This window comes from Desmodus rotundus, chromosome 3 (assembly GCF_022682495.2).
Source record: "Desmodus rotundus isolate HL8 chromosome 3, HLdesRot8A.1, whole genome shotgun sequence".
NCBI lineage: Eukaryota > Metazoa > Chordata > Mammalia > Chiroptera > Phyllostomidae > Desmodus > Desmodus rotundus.
This window is the reverse complement of record NC_071389.1, coordinates 38,152,886-38,173,805: the sequence shown is the minus strand read 5'-3', so window position 1 is coordinate 38,173,805 and position 20,920 is coordinate 38,152,886. Positions and strand designations below refer to the sequence as shown.

The 20,920-nt window shown below is 46.8% G+C and overlaps 1 protein-coding gene across 1 annotated transcript in view; it reads left to right on the top strand.

Moving 5' to 3' along the window:
• PLPP3 (phospholipid phosphatase 3) overlaps positions 1–20,616 on the top strand; it is a 78,779-nt gene extending 58,163 nt beyond the window's left edge. Inside the window, exons 5-6 of the mRNA XM_024571237.4 lie at positions 6,519–6,695; positions 18,660–20,616. Coding sequence (XP_024427005.1) covers positions 6,519–6,695; positions 18,660–18,782 — 300 coding nt within the window. The 3' untranslated portion in view covers positions 18,783–20,616. The remainder of the gene's footprint in view (positions 1–6,518; positions 6,696–18,659) is intronic.
• The last annotated feature ends 304 nt before the right edge of the window (positions 20,617–20,920 follow it).

The following is a 20,920-nucleotide window of genomic DNA, read 5'->3' as shown; positions in this document are numbered from 1 at the left end:
GTGAAGGGATTAAACAGTATGAATTGGCTGTTACAAAATACTCAGGGGAAGTAAAGTACAGCATAGGAAATACAGTTAATATTGTGATAACTCTGCATGGTGCCAGGTGGGTACTGGAAATATGAGGGTCGGGCGGACACTTTGTGAAGTGTATGGTTGTGTAACTGTTATGCTGTACACCCGAAACCAATGCAAAATTATATTGAAAGTAAACTGTAATTGAAAAAAAAATAAGAAAAATGACAACCCCCTCTTCTAGTACTAATTTCCTTTGAAGCCTTGTTTTCCTCCCCCAATTTCTCACCATCTGACATGTTATAAATTCACTTCTTTGTTTATATCTGCCAGAGACACTGTAAGCTTCTTTCCATTGCATTTAGAATTGTGTCTGTCTCCTCATCGCTGGCTTGGTAGATCACGAGGGGCCTGCGTGGTATAAGCCACTAATGACTGTTGTTACTGTGGTGCCCGTGAGAACTGTTGATGTGTCAGAGGGTATGCTGGGTACCAAGGAAACGGGGAAGTGGCTGTACTCTGACAGCTGCGTTCTGTGACCTGTGGTTGTTAGTCATGGAGGTTTTGTCCCATGTGCTGAGAGCCCTGGAGCAGTGGGGTCTGGCGCACCCGAGAGACCTACTCACAGATCCTGGGAGGGCGTGCGGAGACTTTGCAGCAACAAGACTGTTGTTTGCGAGGGAATCCACCATGGTGCCAGATGTTTGTTCTCTTCTCCCTCTCTACCTTATCCTTTTATCCATCTGCCCATCCATCCATCCATCCTTCCATCCATCCATCCTTCCAGTGTTAGTGACCTGTAATTAGACCTTGTGTAAGCAACTGGGGACATCAAAAGAGCTCCATTTTGTGTGGAAAGCCTGAAAAGAGTATAGCTGCAGAGCGGTTGGGTAAGTTCTCTGACTCGGGATGGCCGAAGCGTTGGAGCACAGAGGAAAGGGTTGTTAACTCTGCTGGGAGGTGACCTAAGTCAGTTCACAAGCCCTCCTTAGCTTAAGACCAGGTCAGAGATTCTACTCTTACAAAAGCTGTACCCTTGTATCTCAGACATGGGTGTTATAAAAGTGTGTGGCAGGTAAATGAGAGGAGCCCAAAGTTCTGAATGTCCCATGCAGATTGTCCTTTAGTCCAAGACATCTGCGCAGTCTCCTCCTTTCTCCAAAGACGGAAGTCCAATAGAAAAGGCCCTAATACTTGGTGTGCAAAGCACTAATTACTTAAGGAAGCCAGGTGGTTCTGTGTTTAGAGCTATGGACTTAGAAAGAGGCAAAGCTGATATCATCGCTCTTTGTTAGCTTGAACAAGTGACACTGCCTCCTTTGGCCTTGTTCTCTTTATCTGCAAAATGGGCACAGTGGTGTCTACCTAAGGGTTAATGTGACAGTGCAGGCTATGTCATCTACAGTGCCTAGCACAGTGTCTAAAACAGTGCTCAGCAAAATGACAGTTTCTTTTCCTGTCCCTAATAATGATAGAGAATGAGGTCTGATTCCCTTTTAAAGGAGGAGAAAGTCAACTAAAAATTTCTCTTTTGCCCTCAAAGTAGTTGACTGACTTCCCAGAGAGAAATTCCAGGTCTGGGGCACACAGACTGGTCACCAGGCCCTGAACCAGAGCCATGCTCAGGCCACTGAGGAGATGAGAAAAGGGATAAAGTTTTCCCCATGGGAGTCAGTGATCTGGACAGACTTCCAGGAAGAAAGCAGGCAGGGACAGAAGGAAGGACAAAAGCCTCCTTTTCACTCTCAGCACAGCTGTCCCCAGAGTGATGGAAATGAAGTGAGAGGACAGAACAGACCTGTTTTACCAGTATGCAAATCATGTAACGAAACACAAATGACTTAGCGAAAACGGAGTGTGACTCACCCCCCATCTGACTCTGCTAGTTCAGACAGAGGAGCCGGATTGAATCCATCCAGAGCTTTCTAAGGAGGTTTTGTTGGAATTCCACCCGATCCCGATTTTGAAGCTAGGACCAGGAAGAAGAGAACTCCATTCATGGAGTGTGTTCCCTGTGCTAGGGACTTGAGACACATATCATGTGGTGGGGGGGCGGGGGCGCAGGGGAGGAGCAGAAATACCTTTCTTCTGTAATCTACGTCATATCTACAATCAGCATTTAACAATTAGGATAAAAACATTAGTACTAAAAAGAGACTTTAAGATTACATTCTTTTTTCATGAAGGAACTTATTTTATTCATGTCTGTGTCTTTCACAGAGTTTTGAATAGAATAGATGCTCACCTCTATTCTTGAATGAACAAATCTCCATCTATGAGAAAATGGAAGTTCAGAGAAGCAGCGTGACTTGTCCAGGGTCACACAGTTGGTATGCAGCAAAGACAAGATTCAAATTTAGTTGCCCTGATTGCAAGTCAAACACTCTGCTTTCTGCAATGTCACACTCATGGTTAGGAAGTAGACTCTTCCAGCCCAGACAGCTTCCCACAGATGGGGAAGTGATGATGTATCGGACAGGACCTCTGAGCTGCTGACCAGTATGAGAGGTCAGGGTGACTTACACTCTCGTTCTCTCTCCAGCTCTACTCACCCCAGTCCTAACCAGTGTTTTTCAGGGTCCTAGGACTTTGATGAAGTCCCTGTAGGAATTCTGACTCTAGGAACGTCTCCTTGCCGTTTGGTCTAGGACAAGGACATGACATCCTTGTGCTCTGACTTCCTCTCCTGAATTAGGGGTACCTGCCATTGGGGACTGAGAGTGAATAGAGCCTGTTGACCCACAGAGTGTCCCCAGGCTCAGGTTTCCAAAGGAGCAGGGCGCGCTCCAGAAAGTTCACTGATTGTGGGGAGGCCTAGGCCTCTGGCCTGGAATGGCTCCTGCGAGCTGGGCTATGAGCCAGCAAAATTAGCAGTTTGATTGGTATGGGGTGGAGGGAGTTATCAGGTTCTTCGATCAACCTCAAAGCCTTTGCTGCCAGCTAACTTCTCAAATCAGAAGTAGCCACTGGGTGGAAGGTCATTGTGTAATCTTTCTTTTGCAAGTTACTTGTTTTGGTGAAATCAAGCACACTCATTGAGTAAATCTCATTTACCAAGGCAAAAGGGTGGCGGGGATTCATGGAAGAGTGCCTTGCATACCCATCTGATGCCAGGCAGCGTCCTCCTGTGCTGTCTCATTGGATCCCGGCAAGCCTGAGAGGGAGATGCTGTTCTTCCTGCCTCAGAGATGGCGAGGCTTGGAGAAGTTAAGTGACCACACAGTAAGTGGTAGAGCCGGGAACAGAATCAGGGCTATCACCCCAATATTCACTTTACCACCACTGCGCTTCCCCCTGAAGCCCCAGCTGCCGACACCAGGATCAGACCTGAGATCGAGAGACATTCCTCCACAGATGTGTTAGTTACTGATGGATGGAGACAGGGGACAAGCTTCCCTGTGCTACTGTAATTCCGTGTCTGACTCCTTCCCAGAAAGATTCTTTCCCCATGGCCCCGTACTCCTTGCTCATTCATAAGTACTCTCTTCCTGAAGCTATTCTTATGGCTGGTCTCTCTTCCTCTCTCCTCAAGTTCCTCTCATTTTTTTTTATTAAACTCTAACCTTAAGTATCTGAGTCAGTGGAGGGGGAGATGTGTGCCTTGTCCGGTTGGGAAACCCACCCTTCCTCTGCCCCACCCCGATTTCCAAGGCCTGTGACCTTAAGTCTACATGGAGGGGGCAGGGGGAAGTTTTGGAGGATTTTGAACAAGCATTTTTTGAAGACCTGCTGATTTTTCAGTTGAGGGAAATTAACAAATCTTGAAGCTCCTCGGTCCAAATTAAGAAAAGTGGTTAGAGAGTAAGATCATCTGTTGATCGAGCAGCTTATGGAGCCAGGCACGTGATCTGTGTTACCACCGATCTCTACTGCAGTCTGCGAGACAGTGATTGCTGGACTTATTTTTACGTGAGGAAACAGGCTCGGTGAGGGTTGCCTGGTGGAAACCTGTGCTCCTTCTGTCACCCACCCCACCCCATCCACTGACAAGACTTGTTGGAGGGAGATCAGCCCATAATGGACACAAGACAAGTGGACTGTTCCTTGTTCCCTGAACTTGGTTCCATTGTCCTTGGGACTTGTGTTGAGTGGGAGCTACACCCACAGCACCCCATCCCGACTCTCCAAAGCAAGGGGGCATTTGATTCATGATGGTAGGTTCTGCTATTGGGTCCTCTCAGCAGAAATGAGGGACTAGCCTTTGACCTGCAGATTATTTTTTATGGTACTGAGTGCCTCGCTTAAAACTATTTAGTTTCTCACCATTGCTTATGGCAACATTTTATCTCATCGGAACTCAGTAGGTAGATGTTCTGTAAAAATAATTATTGTGACAAAAGTAAGGATTTAGTCTAGAGCAATCACGATTTTTTTTTTCTTTTTGGTAACATCTCTATTATTCCATGTAGTACGGTTTAGGAGAGACTGACCTACTAAATAAAGACCCAGCTCCTTAGTTTGACCTCCGATGCCCTTCATGAGCAGCTTCCGCTTGCCTCTAGCCTGTTTCTTCTCGTCCACCCTCTTCAGCTGTATGTGCTGAGCTGCGTGAAGTGCTGTGGGTGGAACTCTGCCTGGAATGCACACCCCTCACGGCTAGCCCCTGAACTCCTAGCAAATGCCCATTAACCTTTAGGATTTAAGTCAGATATTTCTTCTTCCACTTAGTCATTGACCCCGGCCCCCCAGCTTCTTTCACAGTTCCTGTAAAACCCCTAAGTGTACTTACTTTTGCTTTCAGGTATCCACTCCCCCCCACCACTTCCCCCCCAGTAGTAGGTTGTATTATCCGTGGGCAGGAATTGTAACTTCTTATTTCTGTGTCCTTAGCACATATCATACTGCTTGGTTTGTTTATGTATAATTTAATTTTTATTTTAAAGTTTTTTTCTCCAAATTTTTACAAGGTATCCATGGGACTTTGATTGCATTTATGTGCCATTTAATGAGTTTATAAGTTAAGTGTTCTGAAAATTAAGTTTTCTTACAAATAAAATTCTAGTTTTAACTCATTAAATGGCACATAAATTCAGTCAGAGTCCCGTGGATATCTTGTAAAAATTTATTCTCTATTTAAATTTCCTTTATGTCCCTTATTTCATACAGGCTATGTGGTTCTTTGGAAGCAATCACTATTTATTTAATCATTTTTGCTGTTAGGATGATTTTTACCTCTTTTAGATCTTTAACTGATTATGTTTATATATGAAAAACCATTGACTTTTATCATTGTTTAGCAGCCAACAATATCAAGGCATTCTTTTTATTATGTTTTCATTTGTTATTCTTAAATTTCCAATAATACATTCATATAATTTCATAATAATTATAAAGTTGCCTGCTGCTTTCCAGGCCTGGGTTTTGAAATAGTCGTCCAGGTGGTTGAGAGTCAATGCTAGACTCTCTTCCGACACGGACTCCGGAATCTTCCACTCTTCTGTCTCCTCAGGATAGGCCACTGGCATGATTTTTCCTGACCACCGAAAGGAAAGTGTCCATTTGTCTCAGGAAGGGCAGAGGTCTATCTTTAGGCCATAAGCCCCCTCCCCTTGGCTCTCTTCCCCTTTCTCCTGGGCTTTCCAAGGGCTTTGCTTTGATTTGTAGTCGGAAGTTCCCCTTGTCCCCTTGCCTCTTCCCCCCTCGTTTCCCAAGTTCCCACAGGAACCTGGAAAGGAGGTTGTGTCCAGAGGTTAGAACGGAAACTGCAGCAAGATAACTTTGGGGGACAATGCCCAGCTGACGTCATTTCAGCTTTTTTGCTTCAGCCAGAGGTGTTTTTTTTTTTTTTTCTTTCATTTTTCTTCAGGTTACTATCTGACCCCACCCAAGCCCGTGTCTGTCAACTTCTGTTTGAAAGCTCTTTGGCATTGTCTGGTCAGTTTATGTGTTTCCTTATTTTCTAATTCAAAATCCAGAGTCCCAAGCAGCGAATTAGATACTTGTCCTTTGACAGAGTCGCTTTCTTCCGAAGCAGAAGCATCTCCTTTGTGACTCTCACGATAACCTCACGCGTCTTTATTTCCATGGCAACCCTGACAGGCGGGCAGTGTAGGGATTGCATAGCCATCATCTCCAGGAAAACACACAAACGTGTTAAGTGAGTTATAGTTTGTAACAAAAAAACTTCTAGTAACCCTGGCTACTCTCCTTAGTTAGTTTCAATCAAGAAGTAAAGAAAAAGAAACTAAACATTTATTAAGTGTCCAGTAGGTGCCAGGTAACGTGTCAAGGCCATTGTCGTGTAATCTCATCCTCCGCTCTCTGAAGCTGACCTCTATAGAAAAACCTCCATTTTTCAAAATTTTTCATTTTTATTTTATTTTATTTTTTTTAGTTACAGGAACCAAGGCTCAAATTTTAAATAACTGGCTTGAGGTTATGTCCAAGTCGAATGCTCTTTTCACATGACGCCAAACCCAAGGTATAAATGTAGCGTGTGCTGACCCGGTGCTGTAAGGCTGGTGAGTCACTTAGTATCTGTTCGTTTTATCTCCTGCCTCCAGCTGTACCTCCAGGCCCGCTTCACTTGGCGAGGTGCACGTCTGCTCCGGCCCCTCCTGCAGTTCACCCTGATCATGATGGCGTTTTACACCGGATTGTCCCGTGTATCTGACCACAAGCACCACCCCAGTGACGTCCTGGCGGGATTTGCCCAAGGAGCCCTGGTCGCATGCTGCATAGTAAGTAGCACCTTGTCCTCTGTGTGCAAGCAGAGCCCCGGACTGCTGCTTGGAAGATGTTTCTGGCTCAGTGACCAAAGCCAGGGAGCTCTCAGTCCTCGTGTCTGCTTCGTGCCTGAACAGTATCCCTACTCCAGGCCCCCTGCAGTAGCATGAGAGTAACGACTGCGTCTTTCAACCCTGTGTGCTCTCATCCAGCAGGGTCTGTACATCCTCTGCTCCATAAACAAGGGCAGATTTGGGCTTGTAAAATGTTGCAGTTGGAAGAGAACTTAGATACAGTCCAACTCACTTTTTATCTATGAGGACGTTTAGGGTTTGAGAAGGGGAAAACTTCCTCCAGGTCACACGTCACGTCTCCAAAATCAAAGTGCTCAAATGCTGCTTTGGCGGACACTTACTAGGCAGTAGAACTCAGCTTCTTGGAAGTCTTCTGTCTGTCCCACTCTGACCTCTGGTCACTCCCTACCCTCAATGTTGGTGGGAGAAGGGGGAGTTTGGTGACGGCTAAGGCCTCCCCCAGCCTGAGGGCCTTACCCGTCAAGTCACAGAGCTCCCGAGAGAATGGCCTTGGGACAGGCCACACTCTGATTCACCCCAAAGGAATGAGCTCCCCTTTCCACATACTGATCCCAGTGAGGATAGGATAAGGTGTTCCATCCCTGCGCCTTCATCTCCCCGGGAATCTCTGCTTTTCCTGCCTGCTAAAAGTTTTGAGGGGCGTATTCCATGAACATGAATGAGTACTTATTCTGATAGTGTGCCTTCTGGGCCCTTCTCAGGGGAGCTCCCCCCCCCCAGTCCAGCAGGGACCCCCAGAATACAGTAATGACCGGATGTTTGAGCACCACGCATATAGGCTGTATTGTTGTTAGTATAACCCTTGTTCCTGCACAGTAAGAATCATGAACAATGGAAAGATATAGACCAGCCCCTGTCCTTTGCTGATTTCTAAGCCTGGCTGCAGCCCCATGTGCCCTTACGACCACCTCTCTCAATCTCCTCTGCGATAGCATTCGTCTGTGCTGAAACTGTTGATGTGTGTCTCCTTTTAGAACGTGGATTCCTTGGGGGCGAGGACCGTATGTCACGTATTTGTTGTTATCCCTGTCTCACCGAGGCCTTTCAGGGATCCTCGCTCAGTGTGAATAAAGGCACGGTTAATCCACAAGAAGTTGGAATCAGTGAGGTGATGTGCCCTTTCCTGAGAACACTGCATGGGACGTTCTCCTGAAGGCAGAGGCATGGCTAAGGCACAGCCCTTGCTCCCCAGGAAATGTCAGTCTAGTTGCTCCCACAGTCAGGCCAAGCACAGGAGTGACAACACAGCGTGCAGCTGTCTGGAGACAGGGACAGGGCACTTCCGCAGGCAGCCGAGGGACTGACTCAGTGCAGTGGGCCAGGAGAGGGATGAGGAGTGAGGCAATCAGTGTGGACACTGCAAAGAAATAGCATCTGAGCTGCTGGCCAGCCCGGCATGGGAGTCCTAACCTAAGGGGCTGGCTGTTGTGGTGTCTTTATTCATTGCTTTTTTCCCATCAAGGCCAGAAGAGAGAGAAATGGGGGGAACAAGTTATTAATGAGAGCAACTGTCACCGACCAGCTTGTTCTCTGATGCTTGGTCCTTTCATATAGAGTGACAGTGGGGGATGGGTGTGAGCACCGACAAAGGGTAGGGTAACCCTTTGCTGACTGTGCCCTTCTCGGCAGGAGGAGACCCACAAAGCCTGCAGTTGTGTTTTCTTTCTTGGCGCCACTGCCTTAATTAGAGTCTCCTGCACCCCCAATTAAGAAAAAATTAAAAGACTGGGGACCCTCTGTAGCCTTCCTCTCTTTTTTCTCCTGGAGCATTGGCCATGAACAATTAGACAGTGTCCAGGACAACCAGGATTTATTTTCAAGAAGGGAAATGAAGGGTCTGATTTTTGTCTTGTTTGGCTGTGGCCTACTGTAGCACAGGATAGGAATTTGGTCCTAGCATGTGTAAAGTACCTACTCTGTGCTAGCGCTGTTGTAGATCCCTTACCCATTGTCTCTTTTGAGGCCCACAAGGCCATTTTACAGATGAGGTAACTGAGGCTCAGAGAGATGACTCAAGTCACCCAAAGTCACAGCTAGTTGACAGCTGCTCCCAGATGCTCTCTGACTCCACAGCTTTGCCCTCTGTACTTGGCAAGGACGGATGGTCACTGGAGCTGAGGTCAGCCAGAGTGAACCTGAGGCACAAAGAGCATAGAGAGCTGCTTAATGGGGCATAATTTAAGGGTGTCACGGGGGGCTTCCCAACCCTGTGGGCCGACCCAGCCATTGCTCCGAGTTCGAAAGCTGGTTTTACAGGACAAAGGTGGTTCAGAAAAGGGTGATAAATACCTTTCCCTGTCTTTTGCTCCCTTAGCTATGAATGTGCAAGGATAAGGACTTGATCTTATTTATCATTTTTCTCTGGTGCCTAACACCCAGCCTGGCACTAGGAGCTCATGGTCCTGACTAGCTTGGCATCACTGCCCTGAGTGAGCCACTTCATTTAAGCCATCTGAGAGGCCAGGGCAAGAAGCTGTGGCTAGTCAGCAGAAGAGCTTGGGAATGCTCAGCTTGGGAAAAGAAGGCAATGGGACCTTCCTCCTCATAAAATCTATCATCCAGGTTTTGATTGTGAGGAAGCAGAAGCAAAGCTTGGGGCCCTGGATTGAGCAGAGACGGGTCTGGGGAACCACAAGGCAATCTGAGGATGCCATGTGCCCAGGAGAGGGAACTGCGAGGAGGCCGAAGGACTTTATCAGGCACTTTCCCAGAGTTGTGCAGCATAGCTCTCAGCCTAGGCAGGCCCCTACTTTGCCTGTGTCTTATAGAACTTCCCCCCCAAGAATCAAGGTTGGCTGTGCTAGTGAAACCCCGGAAAATCCAAGTTCTCTTCTCACCTATGAATGTGGCTATATTGGATGGATCTTGAAACACAGAGGCATCACCTGAGGTTAGTTAGGAGGACCAAGAAAGAGGCAGCGCAGCATGGTACGAAGCCACAGCATGGGCTGCCAGGAGACCCAGAGTCCATTTGCCACTCTGCCCGATTACCTCCTAAGCCAAACTTCAATGATCCCCCATTCACTTAAAGCAGAAATAATGTTTTCTAACGTGTGTTGAAAGCTCAGTATGCCAGCCACTGTGTTAAGTACTTTACATAGATCATCTTCAGTCCGCCCTGGGTCCTATATTGAATCTTATAGCCACTAAAGAGATGAGAAAAAGGGACTGAGAAGGTTTAAGTCACATGGAGACAAAGGAGAGAAGCCAGGAGTGGGTTCCACACAGAGCCAGTGCCGCCAGAACCAAGCTGCGTTTCGGGGCCTCATCTCCTGCTCCTCTCCAGGCACACTGAACTCGACAGTATTCTCCAGTCCCTGAGCTCTCACCTTACACCCTTTGATATAATGCCCTTCCAGTTTCCCCGCATCTCCGATGAAACCGTCGGTGTTTGTTTTCCGTGCTGCTGCTGTAGCAAATTACCACAAACCTAAGTGATATAAAACAACACAAATTCATTTTCATGTAGTTCTTGAGTTCAGAATTCCAAACTGGGTCTCACCGGGCTGAAATCAAGGTGTTGTCAGGGCTGTGTTCCTTCTAGAGGTGCTAGGGAGAATCCATTTTTTTGACTTTTCCAGCTTCTAGAGGCTGCCTGCAGGCTTTGGCTTATGGTCCCTTCCTCCATCTTCAAAACTGGCAGCATAGCATCATCAAATCTCCCTTCTATCATCACATCTCCTTCTGTGATTCTGACTCTCCTGCCTCCCTCTTACGAGGACTCTTATGATCGCATTGGGCCCACCTGGATAATCCAGGGTAATCACTCCAATCCCTCCCCACCTCAAGATCTTTAACTTAACCACATCTGCAAAGTCTGTTTTGCCATATCAGGTAACATATTAGCAGGTTCTGAGGATTAGGACAGGACATCTTTGGGGACCATTGTTTAGTCTACCACAACTCCCTCAAGCTTCTCTGAAGACAGAATTGCCTAACTTTCTTCTAGTGCCCCCAGTGCCCTTTGCATGCTTCTCCTGCTGTGCTCTTCATCCTGGTTCTATCATAATTGTTTGCTCATATATCTGTCTCCCCAGCTAGACTGCAGGTGCCTGAATAGCAGACTCCATGGCTTAACTTTCTGGTCATTCATTCTCAGTGCCCAGAACAGTAGCTGACACACAATAGGTGCTTGATAAGCATTTGTTAAAGAATGAATCATGAATTAGCTTGTGATCTCAGGCAAGACACTTCCTCTCTGAGCTAAGTTTCCTCAACTGTGAATTGATCTTGGAGGCCCTGTAGCTCTTTGACCTTCCCCCACAGAGGTTCTTTGGCATGGCTGATCTTATGATATCTGAGCTGGACTTGCTTTCTCAGATGTTACCATGTCCCTGAAATGCCCATGAAGATGGCTTCTACTTGGGGATCATGACATGTCTTTAAGCCCCCAGTGTGTACAGTGCGTCACCCACAATGAGGGCTTAGTCACCGTAGAGCCTAGGCACCAGGCCATGACAGCCAAGCACTTTTCCATGGGTCATGTCACAGCGAGCAGATGTGTCTAGACAAAAATCACATGCCAAACAGGAGTAGGTCTGGTTTCCTCCCCCACTGCTCTCTAGTTGAACCCTTTTCAGAGAGAGAAGACAATGGCACCCAACGCAGACAGAAAACCTACACGGCGTCATGGACTCAATACTAAGACAGGGGCACATAGGGTCATACAGGCCTGTGTGCTGATTCACACATGTGGGCAGAGGTGCACAGGACAAAAGCAGAGAGCCAGAGACCCAGAGCCACACAGGCAGATCCGGTCATACCCAGACACACAGACAGACAGGTCAGAGTAAACACAGGTACATACTAACCTTCCCAGTGCCACCGTCCCCCCTCCCCCGCCACACACAGTCACTCTATCAAGATGTGAACTCTTCCGCTGGACTCACCATGCCCATTCCCTGGAGTAATCCAGGGACTGGGATGAGGGGACAGACATCAGTTCATTTCCTGTCTGGTGACAACTTGCCTATCTGGTCACCTCCTCCTTTGACCCTCTAACAGATGGCAAATTATGGGGCCCTGGGAGGGGGTCAGGGCAGGGCCAGGCCGCCATTGCTGTGGGTTCAGCAGAGGAAGCAGCTGCTTGGGAATTTCATAAACACACAGCAAAGTCTTTCCTGGTTTTCCTCCTCCCCCCCCCAGGGTGGGGCTCTGCTAGCAGTCGCTCTTTTGTGTGCTGCTGTCTTCCTCCAGGATGCAGGGGAGGGCGAGGGTGCTCTTTGTCTTTGCCCCAGTTCCGAGAAGAGACAGCGAGAAGGTGAATATGAAGACGAGTCCAGTGGTGACATCTCCCTCAAGAGGAAACGGGTCCAGAGAGGGCGTGTGTGACATGTGTAGGACACACAGTGGCAGAACAGGAACCAGAACCCCGGGCGTCTTTATTCTATCTCAGAGAACTAAAATAATCCATTCTAAAACATGCTTGGTCTATGCCATGAATTTGTGAGATCTCTTTCTCTTCCAACGGGAGAGATTACCTATTCCTGCTGGATTTATTCCACTCTGCCTGGGCACAGGGGAATGGGTGAAATGACCTCCCAAATCTCTCCTGGCCCTGCAAACGCCTAGCTCTTTGCCAGTCCAGGCCCTCACTCTCAGGTAGGCAAGGGTGCCAGGACTGCGGATGTAGGAGAGGGAAGGAAGCCGAAGCAGAGGTAAACTCTGACCCCCCAGGAGAGGATGACAGTATCTTCCCATTACTCCCCAGTTTTCAGAGTCCTCCTAAAAATCTCCTTTTGTACTCCCCACTGAGATGGATGGGGTGGATAGTGAGGCAGAGACTCCGGACGGGGAGCTATATTCCTGCCACTGGCTAGTTAGGCAAGTCACTTCCTCTCAGCCACCTTCTCCTATTCTATGAAGTATGGGTGGTAGTAACCACACACAATCTTTTGGTTGAGGATTCAGTGAATAAAAGATGTACTGTGCTTGGCACGTGCAACACATTGATTGAATATGTGTTATGTGTTATGTGTTAAGTACTAGGCTTTGTTTAAAGATATGGCACCAAAAACAGCTGGTCCCTGAAGAGCTTCAAGTGCAGTAGCTATCCAAGACTTGGCCACAATTCATAATAAATACGTTTTACATCCTAATCCAGTGGAGGCACCCACACATGACTGAAGTATTTCACAAACTAAGACTTTCCCTTACTGTGCATGATACATTACAATGTTTTTAATTTTTTAACATGTGGTGGTGACCACCCAATATATTGATTTTGGAACTTACCTGATTTGTGACCTACAGTTTGAAAAACACTGATCTAGAGCAGACAGACACGGGAACAAACGTGCAACGGAAGGACACAATGCTTGGGTGGGACCTTCCACTGGGGACAGTGGGGGCTCAAGAGAGGGGATGGTTCATTCTCCTTGAGGCCATTTGAAGGGTAGAAACAATTTCTAGAGGAGGTGATTCTTGAAAAACGAGTGGGCATTTTCTATGTGACACAGAAGAGAAGGAAGGGTGTTTCGTGCTGAAGGATAACAGGGGCTCGGAGATGGAAAAGTATGGTATGACCTGTAACCCTAGGAATTCAAAATGATGGGACTGGTGGGATAATGGAGGAGGTGGGTTCAGTCCCCTTCACCCTTTCAGCTTCAACATGTATGATTTCTGGAAGTGGGGGTGCCCGCCTTTGGCCAGCCCCCGTCATCCTTGGTGCCACACTCCTACTGAATCTAGCACCCCATTCACAGAGCTGTCAGCCTGTGAATGGACCAGCCAGCTGTCTGATCCTGCTTACCAGAAACCCTTCTTCCTGACAGCCTAGGAGGGCCTTTCTGGAAGGGTCCTTAGCAGGACACAGACCCCTACTGTCCTTCAGAATCGCTTTCAGCTTTCTCTCCCCTGCTGCTCCTACTGTTTGTGGGACTAACTTGCTACTTCATGTCCCTCAGTAGCAAGGTGATCATGAATGATGGTAACTGAGATAGGATTTGAATACACATCTTTGTAACTGTTTTCACATAAATTCTTCTATTTCAGCCTTATAGTAGCTACGGAAAGGTAGATTTTTAAGTAACATTTGCACAAAATATGGGACAAGATTGATCATCCGACGTCACAAACCTCTTCATTTCATATAAATTCAAGCCTAGACGAGAGGGTGACTTAGCCTGGGTCACACAGCCGTAGCACTTTTGGGACTAGATCCTGACTCCTCGTGTGACACTCTTTCCACCCAATCATGCTTCTTCTTCTCAGGTACCTTAAGAAGTCACACAAATTCCCAGTGCCAAAAGCTACTGAAAGCACTTTATTGAGGTAGAAAAAAGGACTGAATGCTTTCTAAAGAAATTCCTTTGACAGCAGGTCCTAACTGTCCTATGGAAAATTCCCATCTGCCGGCGGTCTTCGCATCCGCTTTAAATCTGGCTTTCATGGGTTCATTCATATTCTCGGTTATTCCTGTTTTCTCCTCTCTCCTTTTACTTTCTTTTTGTCCTTTCTCTTCCTTCTTCACTTTCCATATGAGGGGAAGGGAAGAGAAGGGACTTTGTGGACGTAGGTGCTGAACACACAAGCCAGTGAGATGGCTCCCCTTTGGGCACTAGGCAACGTGCCACACCTGTGCCTTTTGCTACGTCGCATAATCCTGAGAGTAACCCTCTGAGGTAGGTAATGTAGCCCTCATTTAGGTGTTTGTGTGTTCGGTGGGGAGTGGGAGGTAGCACCCAGCGGTATAATAGTGATAGTCGTCGTTTGCAAGGGGACTCCCTGTACATTTCTCAGCCCCTCATCACAGTGAATGGGACCCCCTCCAGCCCACAGTGGCCTGTTTGTGTGTAGTCTTGCTCTTGATGGAAGGGCTACCTTGTCATGAGTGCTTGAGCAAATTGGATCACAGGACAGCCTACCAATCCGACCCAGGAGGAGGGCAGAACCACTTCCCCAAACCAAAATCAGAGGGAGCCAAAATATTAGAAGGCAGAGGAAAGCAGAGCTATAGTTTTTATCACTAGCACAGTTACCTAAACTTTGAGAGTTTTGATGGGAACAAGTGCAAAGATTTGTAGAGGTGAAAACAGGAGCAGAGAGAAACTTAGCTCTCCCTGCAACACACGCACACCACGTCCACCCACTGCAGTTCTGTCCTCAACATTTCAAAAACCATCCCCTCTTCTCTGTCTGTACTGCACGGTTATAGTTCAGGACTCATGCTCTCCCAGATTCTGCAATAATGTACCCACTGGTACCCCTGCCCACGGGTTCTCTGTACCCTTTCTAGCTCCTTCTCTATCTTAGATACCATCACAGTCTTAGTGCAAGGCTTCCCAACACACTGTTCTCCTCATTCAGCCTTGACAATGGCTCCAAAGGCCAATAGGATATGGTCTGAGTTCCTTACACGTCCTAGGAGGCTTCTGAAGATCTGGCTGTCTCGTCCCCAGCCTCACTGACTGCTTGGCCCTAGCCGTGCTGAGCTTCCTGCCGCTCCTGAACGTGCTGTACTCACTGCTGGGCCTCTGCACACACTGCTCCCTTTGCCTAGAACAACATTCCTGGCACTCACCACCTGGCTAACTCCTACTTATCCTTCAAAGCTAGGCTCAAATATACCTCCTCTGGGGAAAGCCTTCGAAGGCCCTCTCTCCTCCGCTTCAGCCTGGGTTAGATGCCCATTCTCTGTGCTTCTTTAACACCTGGCTTCCCCCTATCATAATTCTTAAAACTCTGCAGTTGTAGTGGCCTGTTTACCCCGATGTCTCTCACGGCCCTGTGAGCTCTTGTAGGGCAAAGGACACAGCCTTGCATATATTTGTTTTTATAATCTCAGGACTTTGCACAGATCGAATGTTCGATAAATGTTTACTGATTGCATTTTTCAAGAAAACAATGTATAAAATGCAAGCAAAAGGAGAGATGGAATTGAAAGCATGTATCAGGGTAGGTTAACTTAGAAGTCTTCCTGGGGCTCAGGTATAGATTTTGTGTTTGCTGAGACTATGTATTGTCTGATGCATTCTTGCTTCGAGGGGCGAATATCTATGGAGTGGGACTGGGGCCGGGAGTGGGTGTGTTCCGTAGACCTAAGTTAGCTACCTAATTTATACAGACCCTCCCCAGCCCCGGCGTCTGGGCTTTTTTTCTGGGTGGAGATCATCTTCTGCAGGAAATGGAACTGCTCCAAGCCAAGACATTTTCACTCTTATTAGTCCTTTCTGTGTTCTGCTGTCCAAGCATTAGGAAGACTGAGCCCTGTTTGAGTCCTGACAGGATCATGTTTCATGATCCCCAAAAAGTGTTTGTATAACCTCAAGCCACGCTGCAAGTGAAATATAGCTTCGGGGGTGGGACTGAGGGTGGGGGAAGGGTTCTGCTGGACCTGACTCAACTTTTCATCTTGCCGCTTGGCTGTGTGCGTGTGGTGAGTGAGACTGTGGTCCGGAGGCGTTAAATGTGCTGATAGGATCCAAGGCCAGAGTGCTTGCTTTCGGTAGAGAGGAGGTTAGAAATTTAACAACAAACATTTGTTGAGCCCTGGTGTGTGCAAGGCTTAATGCTGAGTGCTTTAGGTGATACAGGGTGATTAGGTCCAAGGCTCTATTCTCAAGAAGCCTCCCATGTAGGAGTTAAGGCTGATCTACAGAGTTTTGGAGACATGAGAGGGCATGGCCCTCGCTAGGTTCAGTGATTACTTTGGTGCCCAGGGAATTACAGAAAGCAGCGCCTTTTACTGAACTGTGAACCAGATGTAGGTTTAGGTCTTCTCAAGCACAGGTTGCCTTTGCCCTTCTGTTGTTCCTATCTTGCAGTTAGGAAAGGGAAGCCCTTGTATGTAGTAGATACGTGCTCAGGAAATTAAATTGGGAAAGAAGCCACTAGATTACGGTGGTGTCAGGATCTCGGAGGGGGGTGTTTATTTGGGGGTGGAGGGACTGTCCCCTGCTCTGTTTGCCCTCGGCAGATGGGATGGAGGTTGGGAGAAAGACCTCTCAAGTGACAATGGTACAAGCTCATTTGGTAGAATAACCTCCTGGGTTGGAAGAAGTGGAGTTGAAACCCAGCAATGGAGGGCTTGATCGAAACCTTCCTGTGGACAAAGTGAAGGAGGGAGGGGAAGGTAATTTCCAGGTAGAGATGAGGACGTGGGCTCCTGTCAGAGGAGCGTTGGTAAATTTATTTATCCCCACATTTAACTTTGATCACGTTCGTTAGTATTTCCCCATCAGAGCACGTGAGAACCCCTTCTCAAGCACTTACATAAAGGTTCCTGTGCAGGTGGGGGGGGGGGGAGGGGGGGGTGGTCCGGAGCCTCCTGGCAGGGCGGAGTTCAGACCTTTTCATTCCTGGTTCTCAGGTCTGGCTCTGGCTAAGAGACCGGCCTTCCTGCACCTCAGTTCTCACTGCTCATACCTCCCGAGAAAAGACAGGGATGCAAAGCTGGATTTTTTTCGTTTGCAAATGATACATTCGAGAGCACTCAGGCTATAAATGTATTATAATCTTACATTTCTTGGCTAATATTGCACTTTCTTATAGTGGCATAGGATTAGCTTGGCCTTTCTTTTTATTAAAAAAACCCAAATAATAATTAAATATTTCAGTAGGTAATATGTGGAAACAATTGATGTGATGGGTATAAAATTCAAAAGGGTGTAAAGTGTTTAGCAGTGACCAGTGAGTCTCTGCTGTACTTTGTCTTCTAGTCACCCAGTTCTTCTGGGCTAATCAGCGTCACCAGTTTCTTGCTGTGGTTTTTGTAGCACTTTGTTGCTTGTTGCATTACTACAGAAGGGACATTGTGGCAACTGGTTCAACCAATGCTCCGAGTCCTTAGTGTGTCCCGTCCCTGGCTGCTAGATCGTGATGGTGGTGAAGTTTTACCATGAACTTCATTTTCTTGCCTAAAATGTGTCCAGACTGAAGTCACAGTGCCATTGTTAACAGCTAGACCATTCCCCTTTGCAGGACAAAGGCTTTTCCATCCAGAAAGCTGTCAGAGGAACTTTGACAGTGTTTTATTCGCCAGTTTGAAACCCGGCCACATGTTCCCTATTAAATTACATGACTGATAGGTGCCGCTTATGGCTACTTAATACAGACTCCTGTTGCTAAATGGCCTAAATTGATGTCTGTATTTACTTTGCCATCTAATACAAAGCATAAATTTTTCTTACTCTAGTAACTCATCAAGTTCTTGAATCTTTCACCAGAAGCTAGTTGAGACAGGAGCTACGCCTGAGCCATCTTTACACCCTTGCGAGTGTGTGTTCAGTAAATATTTCTCAGTGATTCAAGAGAGACTCCCTGAGGTTGCATGCACAGAAGGAGGAAGGACTTGAAAGACACGATAGGCGAGTTTTCGTTGACCTTTCCTCTGGGTTAGTTGCTGACTCCCTCAGCAATGAGACCCTGGCTTCTTGACCCTCGTCAAATTGTTGATGTCAGGAAAAGTGGGCACAACTGCTTCCTTACTGCAACTCCTGCTGATAGGAATTCATAGTGGCTGATCTCTTCTGGTTACACCCTACAGCCCTTTGTGAGGCAAGGGAAATTATCATGGATTAATGACAGACCAATTAGAACTTGCTTCCTTTGTTTGGGAACTTATCTTTCACTGCTGTTTGTTTGCCTTGTGAAATAAGGAAGTGGGGGTTGAAGACTTGGAGCACTGGGCGTCGAGTCCACAGAACTGAATCCCATTCCTACTATAGCTGTGCAACCTGGTGCATGTCACGGTCCTTCTCTAGGCCTCCGTTTCCCTATCTGTACAGTAAGGGTTGGACTCTGTGACCTCTATTGTCCTTCCCTGTTCAAAGATGTATGGTTTGGGATCCCCTGTTCCTAAAGTCCACGTTCTTGTCACCTTTGCTTTGTTGTCCCCAAACCCCAAATGTCAGTTTCTGATTTGGATCTGATTTGTCCCTCTAGGTTTTCTTCGTGTCCGACCTCTTCAAGACCAAGACGGCACTGTCCCTGTCTCCCCCGATCAGGAAGGAAATCCTCTCACCTGTGGACATTATTGACAGGAACAATCACCACAACATGGTGTAGGTGCCACCCACCTCCTGAGCTGTTTTTGTAAAATGACTGCTGACAGCAAGGTCTTGCTGCTCTCCAATCTCATCAGACAGTAGAATGTAGGGAAAAACTTTTTTACCCGACTGATTTTTAAAAGGAAAAAATTGTCTTACTTTGTGGCCTTCCAAAATAGGTAGTGTTCACCTATATGGAAACAACAGCGAACTAACACCAAGTGCCGGAATCCTGGATGTGCAATTGGTCTGAGTGTTCATGTTCTAATGAACACGGGCTTGTTCTGGAACAAACACTAAAAGGTTTAGAGTACAGTCTGCCAGTCACCTTTGTGACCTGAGGCATCCCGGGCCTGTGAGAAAAGCTCAAATTAACATTGTAGCACATGATGTCAGAAATAGCACTGAAGCAAGAAAATAGCCATTGGGGACTCCCCTCTAACGTCTCTGTCCACACCACTCTGTCTTCTACTGTGACTTTGGTTCAGGAAGGTTGGTTTGAGGGTTTTTTTTGTTGTTTTGGGGGGGGTTTTGGTATAAAGAAAGAGCAAATGCTCAGTCAAATGATCAGATCCTGAATCCGGATTCTTAGACCTAAAGCCTGTCACTCACTTCTTGGCCCACAGGCCAGCACCACAGTCCCTCACGTTAGTGATTAGGAGACTCTTTGTGGATGAGTGAATTTCACAAATAGCACAATTCCAGAAGAAATCGAGGGTACAGGCCCTCGTTTGTCTTCTTTTGACGGACCATCCTGTGATGTTGACACATCGGTTGCAGGATGCTGATGTTGTACATCGATCACCTGGGCACTTGCACACTCTTATTCATGGTTAGCTTCGGTTACTGCTTTTTCCCTTGAAATCCTTGCTCTGTGCCCACCGGGATTTCCTGTGAGGGCCCAGAGACGAGCCAAGGCGTGGCCTGCCACCAGTTGATGGAAAGCAGCCTTCCGCAAAAGAGATGGGGGAGTGAAGGGGCAAGAATGAAAAATGAACCAACCTTTGGCTACTCAAAGTCAGAATGAGCCAGAGTAGCAGATGGTCTCATGCCTGAGAGGCTGCCCTTCCAGATAACGGAGCTGACGAGGTCTCTGTGGGAGTCGCTCTTGCTAAGCTGTGTAAAGCACTATTGTCTTGGGGTTGATCTCTAGGGCAGTTCTTGGTAGGTTCTGCTGGGCAGAACACGTGGGTTAAATCTCCGTAGAGTTTTCCTCCTCTATCCGGAAGTGTCCTCCCGTGTAAGGCCCACTCCAGGCAGTAGACAGGACCCCTTCTACTGCACCTTTGGGACGAGGAGGAAGGAAGAAAGGCTTTCAGATCTTGGGTGCAGACCTTTCAAAGGGTTGAACGTAACCACATGGATCAACCACAAGCACATCTTTACCACAGAAGCTGTCCTGTCATTTCAACGTATAGCAAGCTATGATTTTTATATATAAATATTATATAAATAATGTATAAAACATTAAAAGTTAACTATGTAAAATATTATTTCTGAAACAATTTTAGCTATATCCACTATGATTATAAACTGTGTCTCGACCTGTGTTACTTCATTAGCTGCTTAAAAAAGCATTGAGTTAATTTTTTTTAATATCAACTAAAATATTGTAGTTCTGTGGTAGACATTGTTTTACAACAAAAGAAATAACTGCAACTAGAGAAAACTGTATAAAAAACATTAAATTGTCAGTATTTTTGTAAGGTTTCATTTTGTAAAGAGAATAATATTCAAAGACTTTTGTAGAATACAAAGTGGAAACTTGTATCTGCGAAACTGTACTTGTATTAAATGTGCTTTTTAAATAAAAGCTCGTAACACAACTAATAAAGGAAGTTGGAAGCCTGGAATGTCTGAAGGATGTTTGCCTTGCATATGTGGGCAGTAACAGGCCCTCTCTGTGAGTGGGCTTGCCTCAACTCAGGGCCCTGGCGCCTGACTGTTTCCAGGGGAAATACGGTGGTCCTCATCTGGGTACAGCTGTCTAGGCTGCTCTTTATCACTGAAAGCCCGTCCGCCCAGTGCGGCTCTGGTTCTGCTCTCATCTCAGGCTCTTCTCCTTTTTTTTTTTCCAATTATAGTTGACATTCAATACTATTTTATATTAGTTTCAGGTGTACAGAATAGTGATTAGACAGTTACACAATTTACAAA